At 49.3% G+C, this 27,978-nt stretch overlaps 1 protein-coding gene across 1 annotated transcript; it reads right to left on the bottom strand.

Moving 5' to 3' along the window:
- Positions 1-321: 321 nt before the first annotated feature.
- Positions 322-27,702, bottom strand: CADM3 (cell adhesion molecule 3). Its single transcript, XM_058042833.1, has 9 exons — positions 27,571-27,702; positions 13,981-14,121; positions 12,441-12,593; positions 10,734-10,871; positions 8,388-8,558; positions 7,475-7,565; positions 5,602-5,771; positions 1,495-1,620; positions 322-497 (listed from the first exon to the last, which is right to left on the bottom strand). Exons 1-9 carry the CDS (start codon positions 27,644-27,646, stop codon positions 379-381), a joined length of 1,185 nt encoding a protein of 394 aa, XP_057898816.1. The 5' UTR covers positions 27,647-27,702; the 3' UTR covers positions 322-378.
- Between the last annotated feature and the right edge of the window lie 276 nt (positions 27,703-27,978).

Below are 27,978 nucleotides of genomic sequence, written 5' to 3'. Positions count from 1 at the left end.
CCAAAAAAGGAAGAAGGAAGGAAGGAAGGAAGGAAGGAAGGAGTCGCTCACTCACGGGTTTTGGGTCTGTGCGGTTCGGGGCGTGGGGATGGAGGTGCAAGCAAGCAAACGGGGCCGGGGCTCTCGCTGTTGGAGTGAAGGATTTGTACAAGTTCAAGAAGCGTCAGCAGCGCCTCGAGGCCGGTGGCTCTCCCTGCTCTCTGTCCCGCCATCCCTCTGTCCGTCCGTCCGTCCGCCCGCGCCGGGCGCCAGAGAAAATCTGTTGGGTTTTGTGGGGTTTGTGGTCTGGTTGCCGTTGCCATCGGGGTTCTCTTGGCTCCATTTTTCTTTCTCTCTCTCTCTCTCTCTCTCTCTCTCTCTCCTCTCTCTCTGACCCTTTTAGATGAAATATTCCTTCTTGTCGTCGCCGCCGGCCTGGCCGCCCTCGGCGTTGATGATGGCGGTGTCGGCGTCCGGAGCGTCGTCCGAGCCTTTGGCCTCGTGGGTCAGGTACGTCCCTGGAAAAGGGGGGACAGGGCTTGGGGTCACGGGGGGCTCTGGCAGAGACCCCTCCCACAAAGCCAGAGGGACTGGAGGGTCTGCTGGGGTTGGGTGCAATGGGAAAGGCACCGGGGTGGGAGGGGTTTAATGGGATGAGATGGGATGGGATGGGATCAATGGGATGGGATGGGATGGGATGGGATGGGATGGGATGGGATGGGATGGGATGGGATGGGGACAATGGGATGGGATGGGGACAATGGGATGGGATGGGATCGATGGGATGGGATCAATGGGATGGGGTGGAATCCAAAGGATGGGATCGATGGGATGGGATCAATGGGATGGGATGGGATGGGACCAATGGGATGGGATGGGATCCAAGGGATCCATGGGATGGGATCATTGGGATGGGATGGGATTGATGGGATGGGATGGGATCAATGGGATGGGGTGGAATCCATGGGATGGGATCAATGGGATGGGATGGGATCAATGGGATGGGATCCATGGGATGGGATGAGATCGATGGGATGGGATCATTGGGATGGGATGGGATCCATGGGATGGGATCAATGAGATGGGATGGGATCCATAAGATGGGATCCACAGGACAGGATCATTGGGATCCATGGGATGGGATCAATGGGATGGGATGGGATCCATAAGATGGGATCCATGGGATGGGATGGGATTGATGGGATTCATAAGATGTGATCCACAGGACAGGATCAATGGGATCCATGGGATGGGATTGATGGGATCCATAAGATGGGATCCATAGCACAGGATCAATGGGATCCATGGGATGGGATCAATGGGATGGGATGGGATCCATAAGATGGGATCCATAGCACAGGATCAATGGGATCCATGGGATGGGAGCTGCCTCCCCCTGCATTCCCTGGGACATTCCCATGCTGGGCAGGATCAGGAGCTGCCTCCCTTCATCCCCCATTGCCCCGAGACCCCCGAGGGCTCCTCCAGCCCCACCTGCAGCCCCCCAGGCCGTACCTTTGTGCCTGATCAGGTAATGTCCCAGCACGATGAGGAGGCTGAGCAGGAGGAAGACGATGACGGCCACCACGCCGCCAATCATCGCGTGGTATGTGCTGGAGGTCGAGGGCACCGGGCTGGCATCTGCCCAGGAAGGGGGAGGGAAAAAAGAGACACAAAAAGGAGACCCTGAGACCCTGCAGGGCAGCAGAAGATGCTGCTCCTCCCCACCAGGAGCTCCATTCTGCTGAGGGTGCTGGCACAGTGAGAATGAGGGGAGCAACAGGGAAATCTCGTCTTCCATCGAAATAAATTAAAAAATCAAAAAGCAAAATGGAAATCTCATCCTCCTCAATGGGGTTTTGGCCCCAAAAAGGGAGGGTGAGAAGGTTTGGGTGGGAGGGGACATGCAGGCTGGCATGGCCACCCGAGAGGTGATGGCAGGACCCCAAAGGTGGCCCTGAATCCTGTCCCGGATGTGGAATCCAGTGGAAAGATTCCACCCCGTGCTGGAATCCTGTGCCAGCCCTGTGGCACGGTGACAAATCCTCCTGCCAGCCGTGCCCCATCAGCTCAGGGTGGGCACAGAGCCACATTTGGGAAGGACAAGACGAGGGACACACGGGGTGGCAGCAGGACAGAGGGACAACACGGCACATGGACACACAGGACAAGGGACAGCTTGGGGCTCCTCCTGGAAAACCTGAGGGACTGAAGCCACCTGGCAGGGCTGTCCCCAGGCCAGGGCAGGGCCAGCGTCCTCCTGTGGAGCTTCTCCAGGCCAAAGAGACAGAAAAGGAGCTTACGGTACCTTGGATGGGAGCTGGAGTGAAGGATGGAGCCGAGGCCATGGAAGCATGAGAGATGGGCTGGGAAGGGCCCAGGGTGGAGTGAACGTGTGGGGTGGGGAGCTGGGGAACATCTGGGGAGGACAACAAAAACACAGGACAGGAATCAATGCCACGAAGGGACAGCGAGGTGACAGAGCCCTGAGGGGACCCTGAGCGGGTCCATCTGTGACCCCTCTGCTGCTGCCACCAACCTTTGGGACACTGTGACCATCTTGACCATCTCCTGTCCTGGTTACTCGTTGAAGGACCCTCGTGGTGTCACCCATGATGAGGTGTCACCTGCACTCTGCTGGGCAGGGGTGGCACCAAGGTGGGCAAGGCTGGAAGTGGCTCCAGTGACTGACACACGAGTGGCTTTAGGGATCCCATGGGTCCTTCCTCTTCTGCCACCAACCTTTGGGACACTGTGACCATCTTGACCATCTCCTGTCCTGGTTACCTCCTGAGGGACTCTCATGGTGTCACCCATGATGAGGTGTCACCTGTGCAATGACTTTGGGGACCACAGGGTGCTGGCACCAAGGTGGGCAAGGCTGGAGGTGGCTGCAGTGCCCGAGACACGAGTGGCTTTAGGGACCCCATGGGTCCTTCTGCTTCTGCCACCAACCTTTGGGACACTGTGACCATCTAGACCATCTCCTGTCCTGGTTACCTCCTGAGGGACTCTCATGGTGTCACCCATGATAAGGTGTCACCTGTGCCATGTCCTCGGGGACCACAGGGTGCTGGCACCAAGGTGGGCAAGGCTGGAGGTGGCTCCAGTGACTGACACACGAGTGGCTTTAGGGACCCCATGGGTCCTTCTGCTTCTGCCACCAACCTCTGGGACCATCTTGACCATCTCCTGTCCTGCCAGACCTTGGTTATTCCTTGAGGGACTCTCATGGTGTCACCCATGATGAGGTGTCACCTGTGCCATGTCCTTGGGGACCACAGGGTGCTGGGCAGGGGTGGCACCAAGGTGGGCAAGGCTGGAGGTGGCTGCAGTGCCCGAGACACGAGTGGCTTTAGGGACAAAAGTGACAATTCCACCAAGGCTGGATGTGGAACTCTGTGTCTGCTGTGACAGGGGCAGTGCCACCAGGTGGGCAAGGGACAGCGGGTGCCACCTCTCAAGGACAGCAGGTGCCACCTCTCAAGGGACAGCGGGTGCCACCTCTCAAGGACAGCAGGTGCCACTTCTCAAGGACAGCAGGTGCCACTTCTCAAGGGACAGTGGGTGCCACCTCTCAAGGACAGCAGGTGCCACCTCTCAAGGGACAGCGGGTGCCACCTCTCAAGGACAGCAGGTGCCACTTCTCAAGGACAGCAGGTGCCACTTCTCAAGGGACAGTGGGTGCCACCTCTCAAGGACAGCAGCTCAAGGGACAGCGGGTGCCACTTCTCAAGGACAGCGGGTGCCACCTCTCAAGGACAGCAGGTGCCACCTCTCAAGGGACAGCGGGTGCCACCTCTCAAGGGACAGCGGGTGCCACCTCTCAAGGACAGCGGGTGCCACTTCTCAAGGACAGCGGGTGCCACCTCTCAAGGGACAGCAAGTGCCACCTCTCAAGGACAGCAGGTGCCACCTCTCAAGGGACAGCACCAGGCACCCAGGGTGAGCTCCTGGATGGGTGCAGAGAGCTCTGGGTGCTCACACAGGGGACACGGGGGACACACAAGGGTGACACAGGAGTGGCTGCACAGGGTTGGGCATTTGGCGGCTCCTTCTGGGCAGGCTGAGGGAGGGGACACAGGGGGCAAAGTGCCACCAGTGAGGTGCCACCACACTGCAGGGGAAGGAGGCAGGAAAGGGAAGAGCTGGAGCAAGGGAGGAGAGCGGGAACCTTCGGATTTCCCAAACCCAAGGGAAAATGGCAAGAAATGGGATCATGGGGGGTGGGCACGAGCTGGGATGGGCACGGGGAGATGGGGTGGGCATGGGGAGATGGGGTGGGCATGGGGAGATGGGGTGGGCACAGGCTGGGATGGGCACAGGGAACTGGGATGGGCACGGGGAGCTGGGATGGGCACAGGGAGCTGGGGTGGGCACAGGGAGCTGGGGTGGGCACAGGGAGCTGGGGTGGGCACAGGCTGGGATGGGCACAGGGAACTGGGATGGGCACGGGGAGCTGGGGTGGGCACGGGGAGCTGGGATGGCAGCAGCACACAGCACACACAGCCCTGAACCACGTGTGACACTTGGCATGGGGACATGGGGACACTGAGCATGCCAGGCCTGCTCCATGTGTGACACATGGCATGGGGACACACATGGCCCTGAACAACGTGTGACACATGGCATGAGGACATGGGGACACACACAGCTCTGTCCCATGTGTGACACATGGCATGGGGACACACACAGAGCCCTGAACCACGTGTGACACATGGCATGGGGACATAGGGACACACATGGCCCTGAACCACGTGTGACACATGGCATGGGGACACAGGGACAGGCAGAGCACAGTCAGGGGACTGCACCACGTGGGGAGCAGCAGGAGCTGCCCCTTCCCACCCCAGGACAGGTGTCAGGGTGACACGGTGACACTTTGTGGGCACACAGGTGACACAGTGACACTTTGTGGGCACACAGGATGCAGTGCCCTCACCCACAGGTAACACAGTGATACAGTGACATGGTGACACTTCTGGGCACGCAGGATGCACAGGTGACACAGTGCCACATTGTGGGCACACAGGATGCAATGCACTCACCCACAGGTGACAGGGTGACACGTTTTGGGCACACAGGTGACACAGTGCCACATTTTGGGCACACAGGATGGAGTGCCCTCATGCCCAGGTTACAGGGATGACACAATGACACCTTTTGGGCACACAGGATGCACAGGTGACAGCGTGACACCTTTTGGGCACACACATGACACAGTGCCACATTTTGGGCACACAGGTGACACAGTGACACTTTTTGGGCACACGGGTGACACAGTGCCACATTCTGGGCACACGGGTGACACAGTGCCACATTCTGGGCACACAGAGGGCAGTGCCCTCACCCACAGGTGACAGGGATGACACAGTGCCACATTCTGGGCCCCCAGGGGGCAGTGCCCTCACCCACAGGTGACAGGGATAACATAGTGACACCTTTTTGGGCACGCAGGTGACACAGTGCCACATTTTGGGCACGCAGGTGACACAGTGCCACATTTTGGGCACGCGGGATGCACAGGTGACACAATGACACCTTTTGGGCACACGGGTGACACAGTGCCACATTCTGGGCCCCCGGGGGGCGGTGCCCCGGTGCCACCAGGGCCACACTCACCGCTGACGTCCAGGTTGTACTTGGCCACCACGCTGCCCATGGAGCTGGTGGCCGTGCACACGTAGGTGCCACTGTCACTCTTGTTGAGGAAGGGGAAGATGAGGACGCTGTCGGAGCTCAGCTGCAGGGGGGCGTCGCTGCCCTCCTTCTCCCAGAGGAATTCCTGCGGGCTGGGGACAGAACGGGGCCTTGGGAACCCAGGTCCTGCCTTCCTGGGCAGCCTGGGGTCACTGGGATCTTTATAGGGTGGGGAGGATTAAATCCTATAGGAGTGGGATGGGGTCAGCTGATAATTTGGGGTTTTTCTGTTCTGATTCCTTGGGGTTCTTCTGTTCAGCTTAATATTAATGTTATTGGGCTTTTTTATAGGGTGGGGAAGATAAAATCTTATAGGAGTGGGATGGGGTCAGCTGATAACTTGGGGTTTTTCTGCTCTGATTCCTTGGGGTTCTTCTGTTCAGGTTTATATTAACGTTACTAGGATTTTGCACAGGGTGGGGAAGGTAAAATCTGACAGGAAAAGGATGGGCACAAACTGATTCCATGGGGTTTTTCTGTTCTGATACCTTGGGGTTTTACTGTTATATTTTTCTCTTTAGTTTTATATTGATGTCACTGGGATCTTTTGATAGGGTGGGGAAGACTGAATCCTAAAGGAATGGGATGGGGATAAACTGTTCCTTGAGGTATTTCTGTTGTGTTTTTCTGTTTAGTTTTATATTAATGTTACTAGGATTTTTCACAGGGTGGGGAGCATAAAATCCTATGGGAATGGGATGGGCATAAACTGATTCCTTAGGGGTTTTCTGTTCAGCTTAATATTAATGTTATTGGGCTTTTTTATAGGGTGGGGAAAGTAAAATCCTATAGGAATTGGATGGGGATAAACTGATTCCTTAGGGGTTTTCTGTTCAGCTTAATATGAATGTTATTGGGCTTTTTTATAGGGTGGGGAAGATAAAATCCTATAGGAATGGGATGGGGTCAGCTGATAACTTGGGGTTTTTTTGTTCTGATTCCTTGGGGTTTTTATGTTGTGTTTTTCTGCTATATTTTTCTGTTAAGTTTCATATTAATGGTACTGTTTTGGTTTTTTTTATAGGGTGGGGAAGACTAAATCCTATAGGAATGGGATGGGGATAAACTGATTCCTTGGGGTATTTCTGTTGTGTTTTTCTGTTTAGCTTTATATTAATGTCACTGGGATCTTTTTATAGGGTGAGGAAGATAAAATCCTGTAGGAAAGGGATGGGATAAACTGATTCCTTAGGGTTTTTCAGTTCAGCTTTGTATTAATGTTACTGGGATCTTTTCACCAAACAATCCTATTCTAGCTGGAGACCCAAGGCCAATCTCTTCAAACTTCAGGCCCAAATCATAAACAACATGAAAAGAAGCACACAAGGAGGATAAAACTTCATCTTTTGAAGCTATCAATATGCAAATAAATGAAAATAAAACTTACAAACTAGATTAAAACTTACAAACTGGACTAAAACTTACAAACTGGACTAAAACTAATTAAAATGTGAGATCTTGTGACCAAGCCCCCTTTTGCTTCCATCTTGGAGCCATCTGGGCACTGCCAGGGTGTGTGGCTTTTGATGGCATTTCAATAAAAATTCACTTTATTCCTTTTAAATCCACCCAAATCAAGCTCCTTGAGGACGTCCCAGGACACAAAGGGGGAAATGTTTAATTTAGGGGTGATCCAGAATGGATCTGCTGCTCCAGGAGAGGACAGGGGGGCTCTCATGGAACCCCCAGGACAGGGACACCCCAAACCCAGCCAGCCCCTCCTGGGGTGGGATGTGGGACCTGGCAGAGGCAGGGGAGGCCCTGAGGAGGAGGAGGGAGGTGAGGAAGGCCTTACATGGGGTTGCCCTGCCCGTCACATTGCAGCTGCAGCTTCTCCCCCTCCCGTGGGTACTGCGGGTGCGGCTCGATCTTCGCTGTGGGTTTGTCTGTGGAAAAGGGGGAGAGAAACAGTGGGGTGAGGGACTGGAACCCCAAATCCTGACCTGGCACCCCAAATCCTGCTCCTGGAACCCCAAATCCTGACCTGGAACCCCAAATCCTGCTCCTGGAACCCCAAATCCTGCTCCTGGGATCCGAAATCCTGGCATGGAACCCCAAATCCTGCTCCTGAATCCCAAATCATGCACCTGGAACCCCAAATCCTGGCCTGGAACCCCAAATCCTGCTCCTGGTCCCCAAATCCTGACCTGGAACATCAAAACCTTCCCCTGCCACCCCAAATCCTGATTGGAATGCCAAATCCTGCTCCTGGCACTCCAAATCCTGTCCCTGGCATCCCAAATCCTGCTTCTGGCATCCCAAATCTTGTTCCTGGTGCCCAAAATCCTGCACCTGCCATCCCAAATTCTGCCCTGGAACCCCAAATCTTGCACCTGGAACCCCAAATCCTGCCCCTGGCATCCCAAATCCTGCACCAGGGATCCCAAATCCTCCACTTGGAAGCCCAAATCCTGCACCTGGGAACACAAATCCTGCACTGGCACCCCAAATCCAGCCCCTGGATCCCAAATCCTCCACCTGGGATCCCAAATCCTGCCCTGGTGCCCCAAATCCGGCACCTGAACCCCCAAATCCTGCACCTGGTAGCACGTGTCACCACGCAGGGGAAGTGTCACCATGCACGGGAAGTGTCACCATGCCCCACAAGTGTGACAAGACCACGATGTCCCCGCGTCCCTGAGCCCACCAGGCCACCTGTGTGGTGTCCCCTGAAGCTCCCACCCCACCCCAAACGTCCCCCCACGTACAGTGGACCTGCAGCTTCTGCGTGGTGGACCTCTCTGAGTTCTGCAGGGACTCGTGGTCCACGGTGCAGGTGACCTCGACCTCGTTGTCCTCCTTGGTGACACGGAACTCCACCCTGCTGGTCACCGTGAAGGTCTTGCCGTTGGGGTCCTCCACCACCTCGGTGCCCGAGTCTGTGGGGACAGGGGACAGTGACAGATGGCACACTGAGCAGGGGACAGCCCTGCCTGGGGCAAGGGGAAAGACAGAAATTTCCACTCAAGGGTTTGAGCTGCAGCTGCAGGAGAAGGTTGGATTGATGTAAATGCTGTAAAAATGTTATGGTGGTTGTATTATAATTAAATTATAACTGTATTATAACTGTACTATAATTGTATTATAACTGTAGTATAACTGCATTATAATTGTATTATAATTGCATTATAACTGAATTATCACTGTATTATAATTGCATTATAACTGCATTATAATTGTATTATAACCAACTGTATTGTAACTATATTATATACTACATATTAATTATGTATTATAATATAGTTCATTATAACTGTAGTATAATTGTATTATAACTGAATTATAACTGCATTATAACTGTAGTATAACTGCATTATAACTGCATTATAATCAACTGTATTATAACTATATTATATATTACAAATTAATTATATATGATAATATAGTGCATTATAACTGTACTATAATTGTATTATAATTGCATTATAACTGAATTATAACTGTAGCATAACTGCATTATAACTGTATTATAACCAACTTTATTATAACTATATTATATATTACAAATTAATTATTTATGATAATAGAGTGCATTATAACTGTATTATAATTGTATTATAATTGCATTATAACTGAATTATAACTGTAGCATAACTGCATTATAATTGTATTATAACCAACTGTATTATAACTATATTAAAAATTACATATTAATTATGTATTCTAATATAGTGCATTATAACTGAATTATAACTGCATTATAACTGTAGTATAACTGCATTATAATTGTATTATAACCAACTGTATTGTAACTATATTATATACTACATACTAATTATTATAATATAGTGCATTATGACTGTATTATAATTGTATTATAACTGAACTATAACTGTAGTATAACTGCATTATAATTGTATTGTAACCAACTGTGTTATAACTATATCATATACTACATATTAATTATGTATTATAATATAGTGCATTATAACTGTATTATAATTGTATTAAAACTGTGGTACAACCACATTATAATTGTATTATAACCATATATATTATAATTGTAAAAATAAAACAGACAGACATTAAGCAGAAAAATCACAAACATAGCTTAGTTTAGAAAGTTGTATTAGTTTAGAAGGTTATATATTATATAATATATATTATTATATATATAATAATGTAATGTAACATTGATATGATATGATCTGATATGATATGATATGATACAATATAATATAATATGCAATTATATTGTAGATTATATAATTATATATATTATTACACATTATATAATCAATATAACATAACATGTAAGTATATTATATATTTATACTTTATGATTTTATACGGCATAATATATAATATATACCATATAATATATACTATATAATATATACTATTTAATATATACTATATACTATATATAATTATTTATATATTTTACATATCATTATATATCACTATATATTATATAATTAATATAATCAATATATAATATATATTACTATATATTATATAGTGATACTATATATTATATATAATATATCTAAAATACATATATTATATTTTCATACACTATATATAATATTATATATTTCATTATACATCTATTAAAATATATTTTATATATTATATATAATAATATAATTATATATTACCTCCTATAACTATATATTACCTCCTAAAATATATCCATTATATTTTTATATGTTATATATAATATTAGACATTTCATTATACATATATTAAAATATATTTCATATATTATATATATATAATAATATAATTATATATTACCTCCTATAATTATATATTACCTCCTAAAATATATCCATTATATTTTTATATGTTATATATAATATTCTACATTTCATTATACATATATTAAAATATATTTCATATATTATATATATATAATAATATAATTACATATTACCTCCTGACTCCCACCCCTCTATAACCAAACACCCCCAACCTCCAACAGCGCCATCCCCCAAATCATCTCACACTGAAACCAGCCCCACCCTCCATTCCCAACAGCACCCTGTCCCCCCGTGCGGTGTCCCCAAGCTGTCCCCAAGCTGTCCCCACCCCCGGACGGTGCCACCCACCCTTGATGTCCCTGTTGCCCTTCCTCCAGCGCAGCTGCGCCGCGGGTTTGCTGCCGGACGAGCGGCAGATGAGCCGCGCCACCTTCTCCTCATCGATGGGCTGCTCGTGGCCGAAGATTTGGGGCTTCTGGGGGATTCCTGCAGGAGGAGGAGACAAAAAAAAAAAAAACATAAATCCGAGCTGGCAGTGCCACCGCAAGGTGTGACATGCAGGCAAGGTGATGGGGTCTGGGAGCTGCTGATGGGGGTTGTGGAGTTCTTTCCTCAGGGAAATCCTGCACTGGTATCCCAAATCCCATCCTGGCATCCCAAATCCAGCACCTGGCACCCCAAATCCTGCACCTGGTAGCACAAATCCTACCCTGGAACTCCAAACTCTGCACTTGGAAATCCAAATCCTTCCCCTGGAACTCCAAATCCTGCACCTGGCAGCCCAAATTCTGCCCCTGGAACTCCAAATCCTACCCCTGGAACTCCAAATCCTGCCCTAGAACTTCAAAATCTGCACCTGGAACTCCAAATCCTGCCCTGGCATCCCAAATTCTGCTCCTGGAACTCCAAATCCTGCACCTGGCACCCCAAATCCTGCACCTGGTATCCCAAATCCCACTCCTGACACTCCAAATCCTGCGCCTGGTAGCACAAACCCTGCCCCTGGCAACCCAAATCCTGCCCTGGAACCCCAAAACCTGCCCCTAGAACCCCAAAACCTGCCCCTGGAACCCCAAATCCTGCCCTGGAACTCCAAAATCTGCACCTGGAACTCCAAAACCTTCCCTGGCATCCCAAATCCTGCACCTGGCACCCCAAATCCTGCTCTGGCACGCCAAATCCTACCCTGGCACTCTAAATCCTGCACCTGGTACTCCAAATCCTGCACCTGGCACTGGGAAATCTTTCATCAAGGGTGGCACAGCCTGGATTTTAGGAACAATGAGAAATCTTTCAGCCAGGGTGGCACAGCCTGGACTTCAGGGACAGTCTGGACTTTAGGAATAGTTCTGGACTTTAGGAAAAGAAGGAAATCTTTTAGCAAAGGTGGCACAGCCTGGATTTTAAGCACAGTGAGAAGTCTTTCATCAAGGGTGGCACAGCCTGGATTTTAAGAAAAGAGGGAACTGTTTCAGCAAACCTGGCACAGCCTGGACTTTAGGGACAGTCTGGACTTTAGGAATAGTTCTGGATTTTAGGAAAAGAGAGAAATCTTTCAGCCGGGTGGCACAGCCTGAACTTCAGGCATAGTCTGGACTTTAGGGACAGTGGGACACCTTTTAGCAAAGGTAGCAGAGTCTGGACTTTAAGAAAAGAGGGAAATCTTTTAACAAGGGTGGCACAGCCAGGACTTTAGGAAAAGAGGGAAATCTTTCAGCCAGGGTGCCACAGCCTGGATTTTAGGAACAATTAGAAATCTTTCATCGAGAGTGGCACAACCCGGATTTTAAGCACAGTGAGAAATCTTTCAACAAGAGTGGCACAGCCTGGATTTTAGGCACAGTGGGCAATCTTTCAGCCAAGGGTGGCACAGCCTGGACTTTAAGAAAAGAGGGAACTGTTTCAGCAAACCTGGCACAGCCTGGACTTTAGGGACAGTCTGGACTTTAGGAAAAGAGAGAAATCTTTCAGCCAGGGTGGCACAGCCTGGATTTTAGGCACAGTGGGCAATCTCCCAGCCAGGGTGGCACACTTAGGGCTGTGCCCATGTCCTACCCAGCACGGTGACCAGGGCCTTGGCTGTCCTCACGGGCATGGTGAAGATGGAGCAGGTGTACTCGCCCTCGTCGGCCAGCACCACGTCGCTGATGCTGATGGTCAGCTCGTTGGGGGTGGATCTCTCCAGCTGGATCCTGTTATCCCGCAGGGCTGGGGACAAAAGGGACACTGGGGTCAGTGCCACCACCTCAGCCCAGTGCCACCACCCCAACCACCACTTCAGCCTGGTGCCACCACCCCAAGCTCAGTGCCCAAGCTCAGTGCCACCAACCCCAGCTCTGGGGTTTTACCTCAAGTTGGGGTTCGAGCTTATTTTTCCCCAGTTCTGGGGTTTTACCCAACTGTGGGGTTTTACCTCCAGTTGGGGTTTTACCTTGTTTTCCCCAATTGTGAGATTTTATTTCATTTTTCCCCAACTGTGGGGTTTTACCTGGAGTTGGGGTTTTACATCATTTCTCCCAGCTTTGGAGTTTTACCTAATTTTTCCTCAACTTTGGGGTTTTACCTGGAGTTGGGATTTGACCTCATTTTCCCCAACTTTGGGGTTTTTGCTCCTTTTGCCCCAACTGTGGGGTTTTACCTCCAGTTGGGGTTTTACATAATTTTCCCCAATTGTGGGATTTTATTTCATTTTTCCCCAACTCTAGGGTTTTACCTGGAGTTGGGGTTTTACATCATTTCTCCCAGCTTTGGGGTTTTACCTCCTTTTTCCCCAGCTGTGGGGTTTTACCTGGAGTTGGGATTTGACCTCATTTTTCCTCAACTTTGGGGTTTTACCTGGAGTTGGGATTTGACCTAATTTCCCCCAGCTTTGGGGTTTTTGTTCCTTTTTCCCCAACTGTGGGGCTTTACCTCATTTTCCCCAACTTTGAGGTTTTACCTCCTTTTTCCCCAGCTCCAGGCTTTTACTTCCAGTTGGGATTTTACCCCATTTCCCCCAAACTGTGAGATTTTACCTTATGTTCTCCCAACTGTGGGGTTTTACCCCATTTTTCCCCAACTGTGGCGTTTTACCTTTTATTTCCCAGCTGTGGGGTTTTACCTGGAGTTGGGATTTGACCTCATTTTTCCTCAACTTTGGGGTTTTACCTCCAGTTGGGATTTTACCCCATTTTCCTCAGCTGTGGGATTTGACCTCATTTGCCCCAACTTTGAGATTTTACCTCGCTTCCCCCCAACCATGGGATTTTACCCCATTTTCCCCAACTGTGGGGTTTTACCTCATTTTTCCCCAACTGTGAGATTTTACCTCATTTCCCCCAACTTTGAGACTTTACCTCATTTTTCCCCAGCTCTGGGATTTTACCTCCAGTTGGGATTTTACCCCATTTTCCCCAAACTGTGGGATTTCACCCCATTTTTCCCCAACTGTGGCATTTTACCTCCTTTCTCCCCAACTGTGGCGTTTTACCTGGCGTTTGGATTTTACCTCCTTTTCCCCAGCTCCGGGATTTTACCTCCAGTTGGGATTTTACCCCATTTTTCCCCAAAACTGTGGGATTTCACCTCATTTTTCCCCCCAACTTTGGGGTTTTACCTCGTTTCTCCCCGAAGTACAGCGTCTGCTGGGCAGGGTTGGACCACTGCAGCGAGGAATCGTCGGGATCCTCCACCTGGCACTTGAGCACCACCGTGCCCCCGGCCACCACGGTCTCGTCCGACGTCGTGGGCTGGCTCTCTGCACGGGGACAAGGACAACTGATGGTGTCACCTCCCTCCAGAGCATCCCAGGGGACAGCAGTGTCCCCCAAAAGCCACCTGAGCACAGCTCTGTGGTGGCCCTGTCCCTTTGAAGAGATGGCTCCAAAAATCATTGGGGGGGTTTTGTCTCGTTCCTGAGCTGGGATGGGTCTTGTCACCACACCTGCAGCAGCCACATGGACATGGGGACACTGATGTCCCCAAGGCAGCTCCCAGGGACAGGAGCACGGCCCCAGAGCTGCTGGAGGGTCCTGCCATGAGCAGATCCCAAATTTGGCCAGTGAGGATGGAATTGGGGATGGAGATGAAGGGTCAATCCCAGTTTGAGGCTTCTCTGGAAATCCTGCTCAGGGAGGGACTCACAGAATACCAAAATGGTGTTCAAAAATATAACATATATATAAATATATCAAAAGAGAAATATATATAAAATGTATATGTGTATATATAAAATATACATATAAAATATATATTTATATACATAAATATAAAAATATATATAATATTACAATGTATATATATATCAAAAGAGAAATGTATATAAAATGTATATGTATATATAAAATATACCTATAAAATGTGTATGTATATATATGTGTATGTGTATATGTGTATGTGTATATATATAAAATATAAATATATACATAATATTACAATGTATATAATGTATATCAAAAGAGAAATATATTAAAAATGTATATGTATGTATAAAATATACATATAAAATGTGTATGTGTGTATATAAAATATACATATAAAAGATATATTTATATACATAAATATATATATTATATTACAATGTATATAAAATATATCAAAAGAGAAATATATCTAAAATGTATATGTATATATAAAATATACATATAAAATGCATATGTGTATATATAAAATATACATTAAAAATATATATTTCTATACATAAATATAAATATATCTATTATATTACAATGTATATAATATATATCAAAAGACAAATGTATATTAAATATATATGTATATATAAAATATACATATAAAATATATATTTTTATAAATAAATGTAAATACATTATATCTATAATACTATAATGTAAATAAACCTATATTGAAATATATAATATATCTAGCATATAGCATATGTATATAATATTATAATAATATAATATTTAATAATCTATTAAAATCAGAAATATATATTATATATTTATATAATAGCCTATATTATACATAGAAAATATTCAATATATAATATAGAATATACATTCAATCTCTATATATCTATATCTCTATATCTATCTATGCATATATATATATATATATAATTTTATATATATATAAAAAATAAAGATTTTAAAAACATATTTCCCCAGAAGATCGCTCCTCCATCTCCCAGAGCAGGGGCTGGAGGGTGCCCTGAGGGGTCCCTGCAGCCGCCAGGCCAGGGGACAGTGCCAGCCCTGGCAGGTGGCACAGCCTGGGCTGGCACGGGCAGGGCGGATGCTCCCGGCGTGCAGCACCTGGCACAGCTCGTGGTGCCAGCCCTGCCCAGCCTGGGCTGCTCTGGGGTGGCACCAGGGGACAGTCCCTGCTCCGAGACCCCTGGGCTGGGGACAGGCTGGTGCTGCTGGCTGGGATTGATTGATTGATTTGGATTTATTCATTATTATTTTTATTCATTTATTAGAATGATATTTTATATTTTGTTATTTCTATTGTATTCTTATTTATGAAATTATTTCTCCTAATTTTGAAATTGTATTTTGTTATAAAATTTTGTATTTTGTTATTTCTATTATTTACGAAATTACTGTTATTTTTATTATTCGAATTTATTTTTATTATTTTTAATATTTTATATATTAATGTTTAATTAAATTTTAATATTTTAATATTTTATATATTAATATATATTATACATATTTCATTTATATATTTATATTTTTATGTCTAGATATTTAGATAATTTTATTTTTTATATATTTGTATATATTTATATATTTATTTATAGATATACTTATATATATTTATATATAAATATACTTACATATATTTAAACTTATATATATTATATATAAGTATATATACAAGTATATATATAAAGTATATATACTCTATATATAAGTATATATATACTTATATATATAGTATATATACTTACATATAGTATACATATAATATATATATTATATATTTAAGTATATATATACTATCTATGTATATATATATAATATATATATATATATTTTATATATATTATACTATATATATAATATATATAAGTATATATATACAAGTGTGTATATATATATATACACACTTATATAAATGTTTGTTTGTTTATTTATTTATTTATTTACTTATTTATTGAGGAGTTTTTGATGGGAGCACAAGGCTAAATTTCTTTTCACCTTGAGTGTGGCAAAAGAGGAAATTCAGGTGTTTCCATTTGCTGGGCATGGGGATTGTGCCATGTCCCCCTTGTCCCTTTCCCTGCAGCTTCCCAAAAATAAAAATTAAAATAAAAAAATTAAATATAAAAATAAAAATAGCTGTCCTTGGGCTGGGGGGGATGATCTGATCCTGGAGCTGCTCTCCCTGCCCTTGGCTGCTCCCAGGGAGGAAGGAGAAGAGGAGGAGGAGGAGATGAAGGAACAGGAGCACGTCCTTGCCCTTAGGGGTGGCACTGGGAGGGGGACAGGGACACTCACAGGTGTCCATGCAGCCATGAGTGTCCCCATCCAAAAATGAATGTCACCAACCAGTCATGAATGTCCCCATCCAACAAGGAGTGTCCCCATCCAACAAGAAGGGTCCCCACCCAGAAATTAGTGTCCCCATCCAACAAGGAGTGTCCCCATCCAGCAAGAAGGGTCCCCATCCAAAAATGAGGGTCCCTATCAAAAAAATTACTGTCCCCACCCAGAAATGAGTGTCCCCATCCAGCAAGGAGTGTCCCATACAGTAATGAGTGTCCTCATCCAAAAATGACTGTCCCGTTCAAAAATTACTGTCCCCATCCAAAAATGACTGTCCCCATCCAACAGTGATTGTCCCCATTCAGCAGTGACTGTCTCCATCTAGCCATGAGTGTCCCCATACAACAGGGACTGTCCCCACCCAAAAATTAGTGTCCCCGTCCTGTAGTGGCTGTCCCCATCCAAAAATTACTGTCCCCATTCAGCTAAGAGTGTCCCCATCCAAAAATTACTGTCCCCATCCAGCAGCGACTGTCCCCATCCAGGAAAGACTGTCCCCCATCCAAAAATGACTGTCACCAACAAGCCATGAATGTCCCCATTCAGCAATGAGTGTCCCCATCCAACAGGGACTGTCCCCATCCAAAAATGAGTGTCCCCATCCAGAAACGATTGTCCCCATCCAAAAATTACTGTCCCCATCCAAAAATGAAGCAGGGATTGTCCCAACCCAGCAATGACTGTCCCCATCCAGCAGTGAGTGTCCCCATCCAGCAATGACTGTCCCCAAATCTCTGCAGCCCCACGATGCTCCCAAGCAGGAAAAAATTGATTTTCTGCATCCCAGGAATTGTGCACCACAGGCACGGAGCTGCCTGCCCGGAGCAGCTTCACTGCTAGAGATCAATAATGAAATGTTTGATTTCACCCTCAGGACGCAGGGACAGAGGCTGGGAAGGGCCCAGCAGATGTGCAGGACGAGACTGGAGCTGCAGGAGCATTTCCAAGGAATGTCCTCCCTTTTTTCCAGGCTGGGAAAGCATCTCTGGAGCAGAAATAACCCCAGGGAAAACCACCCACTGCTCCAAGCCCTCCAACGCCTCTGGTTCACAGTCATGGCCCAAAAATGTTTCTCATTTCCCTCCTTCATTCTCAAAAAAAACCATTTCTTATTTCCCACTTTCTTTCCCAAAATTTCCCTCTTTCTTTTTTAAAAAATTCCTTCTCATTTCCCTACCTCTTTCCCCAAAAAACCCTTTTCATTTCCCTCCCTCATTCTCAAAAAAACCATTTCTTATTTCCCTCCTTCTTTCCCAAAATTTCCCTCCTTCTTTTTAAAAAAATTCCTTCTAATTTCCCTCCTTCTTTGGCAGAAAAACATTTCTCATTTCTCTACTTCTTTCCCAAAAAAACCCTTCTCATTTCCCTCCTTCATTCTCAAAAAACCCATTTCTTATTTCCCTCCTTCTTTCCCAAAATTTCCCTCCTTCTTTTTAGAAAAATTCCTTCTCATTTCCCTCCTTCTTTGGCAGAAAAACATTTCTCATTTCTCTACTTCTTTCCCAAAAAAAACCCTTCTCATTTCCCTCTTTCTTTCCCAGAAAACATATCTCATTTCTCTGCTTCTTTCCCAGAACAACATTTCTCATTCCCCTCCTTCTTTCCCAAAATTCCCCTCCTTCTTTCCCAAAAAAAAACCCCCTCCTCATTCCCCTTTTTCTTTCCAATTTACTCTGTGTTCATCATCACAAAGATTCAATTCATCCCTTGGGCACAGATGTTTTCCAAAGCTCCTTTTTCTCCTCTTCAAGGATTTTATGTTCCAGGAATTCCCTCCTCAGCTCCATCCCCACTTTTCCTGCATGGATTCTTGCAGGAATCAGCCCTGGAAGGGAGGGAATTCTGAATTTCTGTGTGTCCAGGCAGAAACAGGGTGGGAATTTGGAACTTTTGTGGATCCAGGCAGGAATCAGCCCTGGCAGGGTGGGAATTTTGAATTCTCGTGGATCCATGAAGGAATCAGCCCAAGCAGAGAGGGAATTTTTAACTTTTGTGGATCCATGAAGGAATCTGCCCTGGCAGGGAGGAAATTTTGAACTTTTGTGGATCCAGGCAGGAACAGGGTGGGAATTTTGAATTCTCGTGGATCCATGCAGGAATCAGCCCTGGCAGGGAGAGAATTTTGAATTCCTGTGGATCCTTGCAGGAACAGGGTGGGAAATTTTAATTTTTGTGGATCCATATAGGAATCAGTCCTGGCAGGGAGAGAATTTTCAACTTTTGTGGATCCATGAAGGAATCAGCCCTGGCAGAGTGAGAATTTTCAACTTTTGTGGATCCATGAAGGAATCAGCCCTGGCAGAGTGAGAATTTTAAACTTTTGGTGGATTCTTGCAGGAATCAGCCCTGGCAGGGAGGGAATTTTGAACTCACAGATCAGCAAACCTCAGACATCTGCTGTGCACATCCCTTTGCAGGCTGATTTTCGCAGGGTGCGAATCCACAGTCTGGAATATCCAGAGCACAAATTCCAGGCAGCTGAGCAGCTCCAGATTTGCCAGGAGAGAGGGAAACCTGCTCCTGTTTGGGTGCATCTGCTCCTGCAGCTCCAGGGCTGGTTCCTTCCCCAGTCCAGTGGCATCCAAATGTCCCTTGGGATCCATCCAGGCTGTCCCCAAAATGCAGATCCAGGCAGGGAGAAGACGCTCAGAGCCAAAGGTGAAGGTGGGAAGGATCCAGGCAGATCCAGGACAGGGGTTAGGTAAAATGCAGAGTTCGTTTTGGGGTCAGCAAGTTGAAATTTTCAGCATTTAGGACATCCCTGTGTGGTGTCACCTGGCTCTGGGTACAGGCAGGATGAAGGAGCTGCAGAATTCAGGGTGTTCCTGTTCTCCTCACGGGGATAAAATCCACGCAGAAACTCCAAAATGGTGCCTCAATTCCTTCTGGCAGCTCCCACAGGGTGAAGGGATTGATGCCAGGGTGCCAGGGGCTGGCACAGGAATGGAAATATTCCCTAAAAGTGGGGAAAAAACACAGCCCTGGGTGTGCTCCCAGCTCAGCTGTGAGATCCCGAGGTTCAGGGGGGATCCTGAAGTTCCAGCAGGGAATGGGATCTCATTCCTCGTGACCCCAGGGGCTTCACATCTTCCCACAAATCCCAAATTTCAGAGGATTTCCCTGTAAATGAGCATTTCTGAGAAGGGCAACAGCAAGAGAATGCAGTTTCTCATATTAAACCCCGAATTCCAGAGGATTTCTCCATAAACGAGCATTTCTGAGAAGGGGCACAGCAAGAGAATGCTTCCCACATGAAATATCTTCACCCCAAACTCCAAATTTCAGAGGATTTCCCTGAAAATGAGCATTTCTGAGAAGGGGAACAGCAAGAGAATGCAGCTTCACACATGAAACTCCCAAACCCCAAATTTCAGAGGATTTCACCATAAATGAGCATTCCCTGAATCCAGGAGCTTCACACTTCCCCACATTAAACCGAGTGTCACAGCTCCCTGAGGGACCCCAAAAGCAGAAAATTCCCCCAAAATCCTGGGGTACAGAGCAGGGTGACCCCTGTGCCAGCATCCAAACCCTGAGTGGTGAGAGGGGGCAGAGCAGATGGAAATCCCAGTTCTGTGCCACCACAAATCCCCCTGACAGCATTTCCCAGTTTCACAGCTCCCTGAAGAGTCCCAAAATGAGAAAATTCCTACAGAATCCTGGGGTACAGAGCAGGGTGACCCCTGTGCCAGCTGAGAACTGAAAAGGGGCAGAGCAGAGGGAAACCCCAGTTCTGTGCCACCACAAATCCCCCTGACAGCATTTCCCAGTGTCACAGCTCCCTGAAGGACCCCAAAAGGAGAGAATTCCCCCCAAATTTCAGGGGCACAGAGCAGGGTGACCCCTGTGCCAGCACCCACACCCTGAGTGCTGAGAGGAGGCGGAGCAGGGGGACAGGGACACCACAAATCCCACAAATCCCCCTGACAGCATTTCCTGCCATCACAGCTCCCCGAGGGACCCCAAAATGAGAGAATTCCCCCCCAAATTTCAGGGGCACAGAGCAGGGTGACCCCTGTGCCAGCTGAGAACTGAAAAGGGGCAGAGCAGAGGGAAACCCCAGTTCTGTGCCACCACAAATCCCCCTGACAGCATTTCCTGCTATCACAGCTCCCCGAGGGACCCCAAAACGAGAGAATTCCCCCCAAATTTCAGGGGCACATGGCAGGGTGACCCCTGTGGCAGCACCCTCCCCCAGCGTGGCAGCCCAGAGCTCAGAACTCCAATTTCTGAGTGGGTTTTTAGCTCCTACCCTAAGGCCAATCTCCCAACATGAGTGTTGCCAAGGGAACCGGCTCGGTGCTCTGACAGTTCTGTTTTAAGGATCTCCCTGCCCAACGAGGTGGCACAGCCCAGCTGGGTGCCCTGGCACGAGGTTTGGTGGCCCTGAAGCCACCTCAGTGCCAGTGTCACCTGAAGTGTCCCAGGATTAACCGCACGGGGTTGTGTAAGAGGAGATTTGGTTTTAATATCCTTATTTTTTATATTATATTAATTATTTTATATATTTAATATATATTATATTCATTTATAGATTTATATATTATTTTATATATTTAATATCTATTTATATATTATTTTATTTTATACATTATATTATTATATTTTATACTTTTAATATGATAATATAATTTAAATAAAATAAAGATAATATATATTATATATATTATATATATTTATATAAATATATAAATGTATAATTTATATATATAATATATACAATATATAACAGATATAATATATAATATATAATATACATAATATATATTATATATTATATGTATTATATTATATATTATATATTATGTATTATATATTATATATTATATATATTATAAACGAATATATAAATGATATATAATTTATATATATAATATATACAATATATACAATATATAATATACATAAAATATATTATATATTATATGTATTATATTATATATATTACATATTATATTATACATATTATATATAATATATATAATATATATTTTATATTATATATATTTATATACAAATATATAATATCTATATATTATAAAATATATATAAATATTTATATATTTATATATATTTTATATAATATATAAATATATAGAATATATAAATATTAAACATAATAAGTTGATAACTTATAATAATAATTAATAAATCCTAAAAATTTCTTTATTTTTAATAACAGAACTGAGGGGTGGGGAAGCCCTGCCAGCTCTGCTCCTCTCCTGGGGGACAGCACAGCCAATGCCTCCTCCTGACTGGCCAAAAATTGAATCCTGGAATGGTCAGAGCGGCAAAGAACCCACAGACACCCCAACAATCCCAACCTGGGCCTGGGCACCTCGTCCAAACTCTCCTGGAGCTCCTTGGGAATGTGAGAACCTCTGGAACATCTCCCCAGGGTTTGGGGGTCCAGTTCTGGCCACCAGTGCAGACACCCCAAAGCACATCCCAGCTCTGAAACATCTCCCCAGGGTTTGGGGGTCCCAGCAATTCCTGTCCCCCAGAGCAGCCCCCAGCCCAGGGATCTGCTGCTCCCCCTGCCCACTGAGCCCAGCAGTGTCAGAACTCATTTCCCTGCAAATCCCAGCCTGAAAGCAACAGCCTGGAAAAGCTGAGCTTGCCAACAAACAGCGTTTGAGGTGTTTGGAGCCTGAGCAGAAACATCTGCAGCTCAAGCACCGCCTGGAGCATCACCCAAGGACGGGGCAGCTCCCAGGACGCTGCAGGGACACAGATCTGCTGTTTCCTACTGGAATATTTACAAATATAACCGGAGGGGACGTGCCTGAGCTTGTCTGGCCCTTGCTGCTGAACCAAATAGGGGCAACTGTGGTGTTTTACCCCAGAGACACTTTTGGCTGTGGGTGTGTGGTGTTTCACCCCATTTTTGGCTGGCTGGGTGTGTGGTGTTTCACCCCACAGACACTTTGGGCTGGTTGGATTTGTGGTGTTTCACCCCACAGACACTTTGGGCTGGTTGGATTTGTGGTGTTTCACCCCACAGACACTTTGGGCTGGCTGGATTTGTGGTGTTTCACTCCACAGACACTTTTGGTTGGATTTGTGGTGTTTCACCCCACAGACACTTTGGGCTGTAGATTTGTGGTGTTTCACCCCACAGACACTCTGGGCTGGCTGGGTGTGTGGTGTTTCACCCCACAGACACTCTGGGCTGGTTGGATTTGTGGTGTTTCACCCCACAGACACTTTGGGCTGGCTGGGTGCTGCAGTTGGATGCATGGAGACAATTCCAGGCCTGCAGGAGCTCTGGTGGTGCTGGGATGGAGCTTCCCCCCATAACAGGGGCTGCTCCTCAGGTTTCCCTCTGTGGAGAAGCTCTAAGGTGATGGTGAAGGAGTCGGTTCTGATGGAGGGTTTGGATCCAGAGCTTTATTCTCTGAGTGCAGCACCAGCTCCAACAGAACTCCCTGAGCCCGTGGGTGCTGCTCCTTTAACCCCAGGGAAGGGGCAGGGAGCCACCAAGCAGGGACAAAGGGACAAAGGACACCTGGATGGCCCAATGCCCCCCCAGGGGTTTGAATGTGCCAATCACTCCCTGCTCTTCTGGAATTCCAGGGCTGACAGACAGCGCTGGGAGGGGAAAGGAGAAACGATTGATAAACCTGGCAGGGAATTATCAAGGCACCCGAGGTTCTGAGCTAAACCCTGAGATCACAACGCAACAATTTCCCAGCCAAACTCATGGAAATGCTGTTCCTGCCATGCCTGTCACCCTCCGGACACCGGGGAGCCGCAGCATCCAGCACTGCCCGCGGTCCCCGCGCCCTCGGCCGCATCCCTGGAATGGCTCCACACATCCCCGCTCTCAGCCTCGCCTTCCCCGCCTCCCTCGGGCTGCCTTTGGGTTGTCTGCCTCGGTGCTGCTCAAATTAAAGTTCCTGCCTCTGCTCCTCGTCCTCCTACCCCCAGGGACAGCACCGGGAGGAAGAGGAGCTCTCTGGGAGGAGGATGGAGAATCTCAGCCTCTCACAGGCGGGTGGAGGAGATGGGGCAGCGCACGGAGGTCACTGCCACCCCTTCCTCCATCACCACCCCATGAAGGCTCTGCTGGTCCCGGCTGATGGTGCCCGGCCAAGAGCAGAGGGGCCAGAACTGGACCAGATGGTTCAAGCTGAGCTGACCCAGTAACTGAGAGAGGAGGAGGAGGAGCAGATCCATCTGACTGTGGGGGTGTCACAGAGCTGGCAGCACCTTCCAGGGCCCATTGAAGAGCCAGAGCAACGAGGACTCCACTCAATCTGTGCACAACCAGCTCTCGGTGGGGGCCTGCACAGCCAAGGCTGGCAAAGCAGCTCAGGTGGAGACCAGGGCTGGGCAGGGGCTGCCAGGCCCGACACTGGCACAGCAGAACAAGCAGAGCCAATCTCCCAGCTGGCACCGCCACCAAAACCACCTTGGACACACAACCAGACCCTGCCCCGCTCCTCTCCTGCACGAGACACCCTGGATTGGCACAGAACGAGGTTAGGAAGCAGGGAAAACAAACAGGAGCAGCTCTGCTGCAGCTCCCTCCATCTGCCTGCACGGCCGCCGTGCCAGCGCCGGGGACACTCCCCAGATGCCGCCGCCTCCGGTTCCTCCGGCGCTTCCAACACCCCTGGAGAGGTGACAGCGTCAGGCACAGGGGGAAGAGGCAGAATTCTGCAGGCAGGAGACCTCCCAAGGCAGGGAATCCTGGGCAAACGGGGCGTTTTTCCCCTCCAGAGGAGGGTGGGACCGCGGGATGCTCAGCTCGGGTTCCAGCAGCGTTGCCCCATTCCTTGGGGATTTCTCCTCGCAGCAAACAGCACAAGCAGAGGTTTGGCCATGCCAAATCCTACAGCGTTGGCAAGCCAGAGGCAGAATTCCTGTCCTGGCAGCGGTGCCAGCACATCCCTCACCGTCTGGGCACCTCCACAGAGCCTGATCCCAGGCTTTGTCCTACAATCCAGCCTTGCCTGTTGAGCCTAACGCGTTGTGCCAGACAGCTGAGTGGTGGATTCCGTGCTCTCCAGCCTGCACAGGGATGCTCTGCTCCCTCCCCTGGGGCTCAGCACTGATCCCAGCCCTGGAACAGCTCCTTTTCCCCCAGGCAGCTGATCCAAGTCATCCAAAATCAGGTCGAGCAGGTAGTGAGTGATGCAGAGAGGTCGCCCTCCCTCCCTTCCCCTTCGTGCCTCTCCAGGGCTGTCAGTGCTCCCTCAGCTCTGGAGCCAAGGGCTGCTGCTGGCACAGGCACTGGGAGCATATGGCAGAGCCCTAGTGGCACTGGGGACGGGGCAATCCACACATTCCTTGGGGAAAAGCACCAAGGGAAGAATTCGGCTGCTCCAGACAGTGCTGGGCTCTCCAACATTCCAGCAGGACCTGTTCAAAGGTTGGAGGTGGTAAAAAAACATGTGGGACCTCACCCCACACAGGCTGGGAGGCTGCAGGGCATCTCCCCAGGATAGAGGGAGGTTTTCTGAGTGGTCTGGCCAAGCTGAGACCTCCAGAGAGACAAAACCACCCTGCAGGACAGGGACAGAGTGCTGAACCTGCCTCTCTGCAAACCTCACCACGTCCTAAAGTACCTCAGGGAAAAATCAGCCCCAAAGTTTTGGCCCCATGGTGGCCTCTCAGGGCACTGTCCAAACAAAAGGATTTGGACCTGCAGGTGTCACCTGCTTGGAAGCTGAAGGCGACAAAAACCCTGTGGGATCCCATCTCACATGGGCTGGGAGGTTGCAGGGCATCTCCCCAGGATAGAGAGAGGTTTTCTGAGTGGTCTGGACAAGCTGAGAGCTCCAGCAGCTCCAGAGAGACAAAACTTGCAGGACAGGGACAGAGCCCTGAACCTGCCTCTCTGCAAACCTCCCCACGCCCTCCAGTGCCTCAGGGAAAAAAAAAACAACCCCAAATCATCTGGTTTTGGCCCCGTGGTGGCCTCCCAGGGCACTGTCCAAACAAAAGGGTTACACAACTCCCGAGTGGAATAACCCTGCAGAGAGAGAATGATCCTCACACACAAGGACAACCACGCACCAGCCCAAACACACCCGAATGTGCCGACAGCAGCACAAACGGCAGCCAAGAGCTCAGACAGGGCCCTCTTGTGCTGGAGCAGGGCCTGGGTGGCTTCCAGGGGTTCCTCCACACCGTGCCATGCTCGTAGCAGAGCCATCCACGGCGCTGGAGGAATGTTCTCCAAGGAGGAGGCTCTATCCCTCCCCTGCACAGGTGCCAGGCAGGGGATGTCACGCCGGGATGGCTCAGGATGAGGCACCAACCATGAAAACACAACTTCTTTTCCAAGCATCTCCCATCTCCTCAAGGATTTTATTTTTGGGGGGGTTTGTTTGTTTGTTTGTCTCTGCTGGACTCTGGCTCTGATGGCCAGGGCTGGGCCACAGCAGAGGCCAGCCCAGGAGGAAATCTTGCAGTGTCACCATCCGGGCTGTGTCCTGTCCCAGGACAGCTCTGGGTCACGGCCACCTCTCCCTTCCTGGCATGCTCGGCCATCCCCAGCCCCGCAGGCTGAGCATCCCCACGCTGGGGCTGTCACAATGTCCCCACACCCCGGGGCTGAGCATCACCCACACCCAAGTGACTCTTTCGGGCGCCCGTGGGAGGACCGTGGCCAAAACCAGAACAAATCCCGGGATTCGTGGATGGGAAGGCAGCCACCAGCCCCCAGAGGCTGTGACAGCAACAGCGATGGGTGCGGGGGAGCCGCGGGGGCTGCGGCCTCAGCCCTTGTCCCCACCGTGTCACCTCCCACCCGCACAGCCCTCGGGACCCTCGGCGCTGCTCCCGATGGAGCGCAGGGATGTGGATGGAGACCGAACCCAGCCCCAGCATCCCCAGATCACAACACGGCGGCTCCAGCCCAGCCCCCGGCCGGCGGCTGCACCTCCCCACCCAAACACACGCAGCAGCAGCATCGCTCCTGTCACGACAGGCGACTCCCGACACGGCAAACGGAGCCGCCAGCAGCCAGACAGGGATGGCGGGTCCGAGGCACCGGGGCCGCCCCGCAGGGACCCGCAGCGACGGCGGACGCGGCGCTGCCAGCGGCGAGCCCCGACACAAATCACACCCGCTCCGCGCCGGTCGCGACCGTCGCCGCCGGTGAACCCCTCTTTGTGCGGCCAGCCCCGCTCATCCCGGCGGGACGGGGACCGCCGCCCATCCCGGGGAGGCGGCTCCCACCGGAGGCACCGGGGAGCCGCCCCAGCCGCGGCGCGGATGTCACCGGGCTCCCCCGGGAGCTCCATCCGCCCCTCCGTGTGTCACCGCCGAGCCCCGGCACCCTCACGGCGGGGCGGCTCCGCCGCACCGGGGATTCTCCATCCGCGCCCCCCCCCCCTCCCGCCGCCCTCTCCGCGGGCAGCGCCGGGAGGGGCCGAGCGCCGCCGCCGCCGCCCGCCGGGGCCTGTCTGGAACCTTCCGCCGCGGCCGTGGGGGGACACGACGGGCAGCACCGGCGCCGCCGTGACCTTGAGCCCCGCCGGCCGCCCGGGGAGCCGCACCCGCAGGCGGCGGCGGGGCGGGCCCCGAGGGCCGGGCGGGGCGGGGCGGGCGGTACCTGCCTGACCCACATAACGGCGCCGCCGCCGCTCCCCGCACCTGTCGCTCGCTTCCCCGCATCCCCCGCCATAAGCGGCGGGGATAACGCGGGAGCTTCGCCCGCTCGCGGTGCCGCCACTCACCGTCGCGGGAGAGGTTTCCCCGGGCGCTGCCGAAGCAGGCGATGAGCAGGAGGATGCTGAGGGCGGGGGGCTGCATGCTGGCGGCGGCGGGAGCCCGCGGGGCCGGCGCGACCGAGCCGCAGCGCGGGCGGCGAGCGCTGCTCTCTCCGCTGCTCCCTCAGCTCCGGAGCCGGCGGTGCGGCAGCGGCGGCGATTAAATAGAGCGCGAGGAAGAGACCATTCGTGCCGGGGTGGGGGGGGGGGAGCGGGGGGGGCAGCGCCGATGCCGCCCCCCTCGGCCCCCGTGTAAACACGCCCGCTCCGGCCGCCGGCCCCCCCCGCGGGCTGGGGCGCGGTGGTGCGCGCCGCATGCGCGGCTCCCCGCGGGAGGCAGGTGCGCGCGGGGCGGCGGCGGCGGCGGCGGAGGGC

The sequence above is a fragment of the Melospiza georgiana genome, chromosome 33 (genome assembly GCF_028018845.1).
Source record: "Melospiza georgiana isolate bMelGeo1 chromosome 33, bMelGeo1.pri, whole genome shotgun sequence".
Lineage (NCBI taxonomy): Eukaryota > Metazoa > Chordata > Aves > Passeriformes > Passerellidae > Melospiza > Melospiza georgiana.
This window is presented reverse-complemented; position numbering and strand designations above follow the sequence as displayed.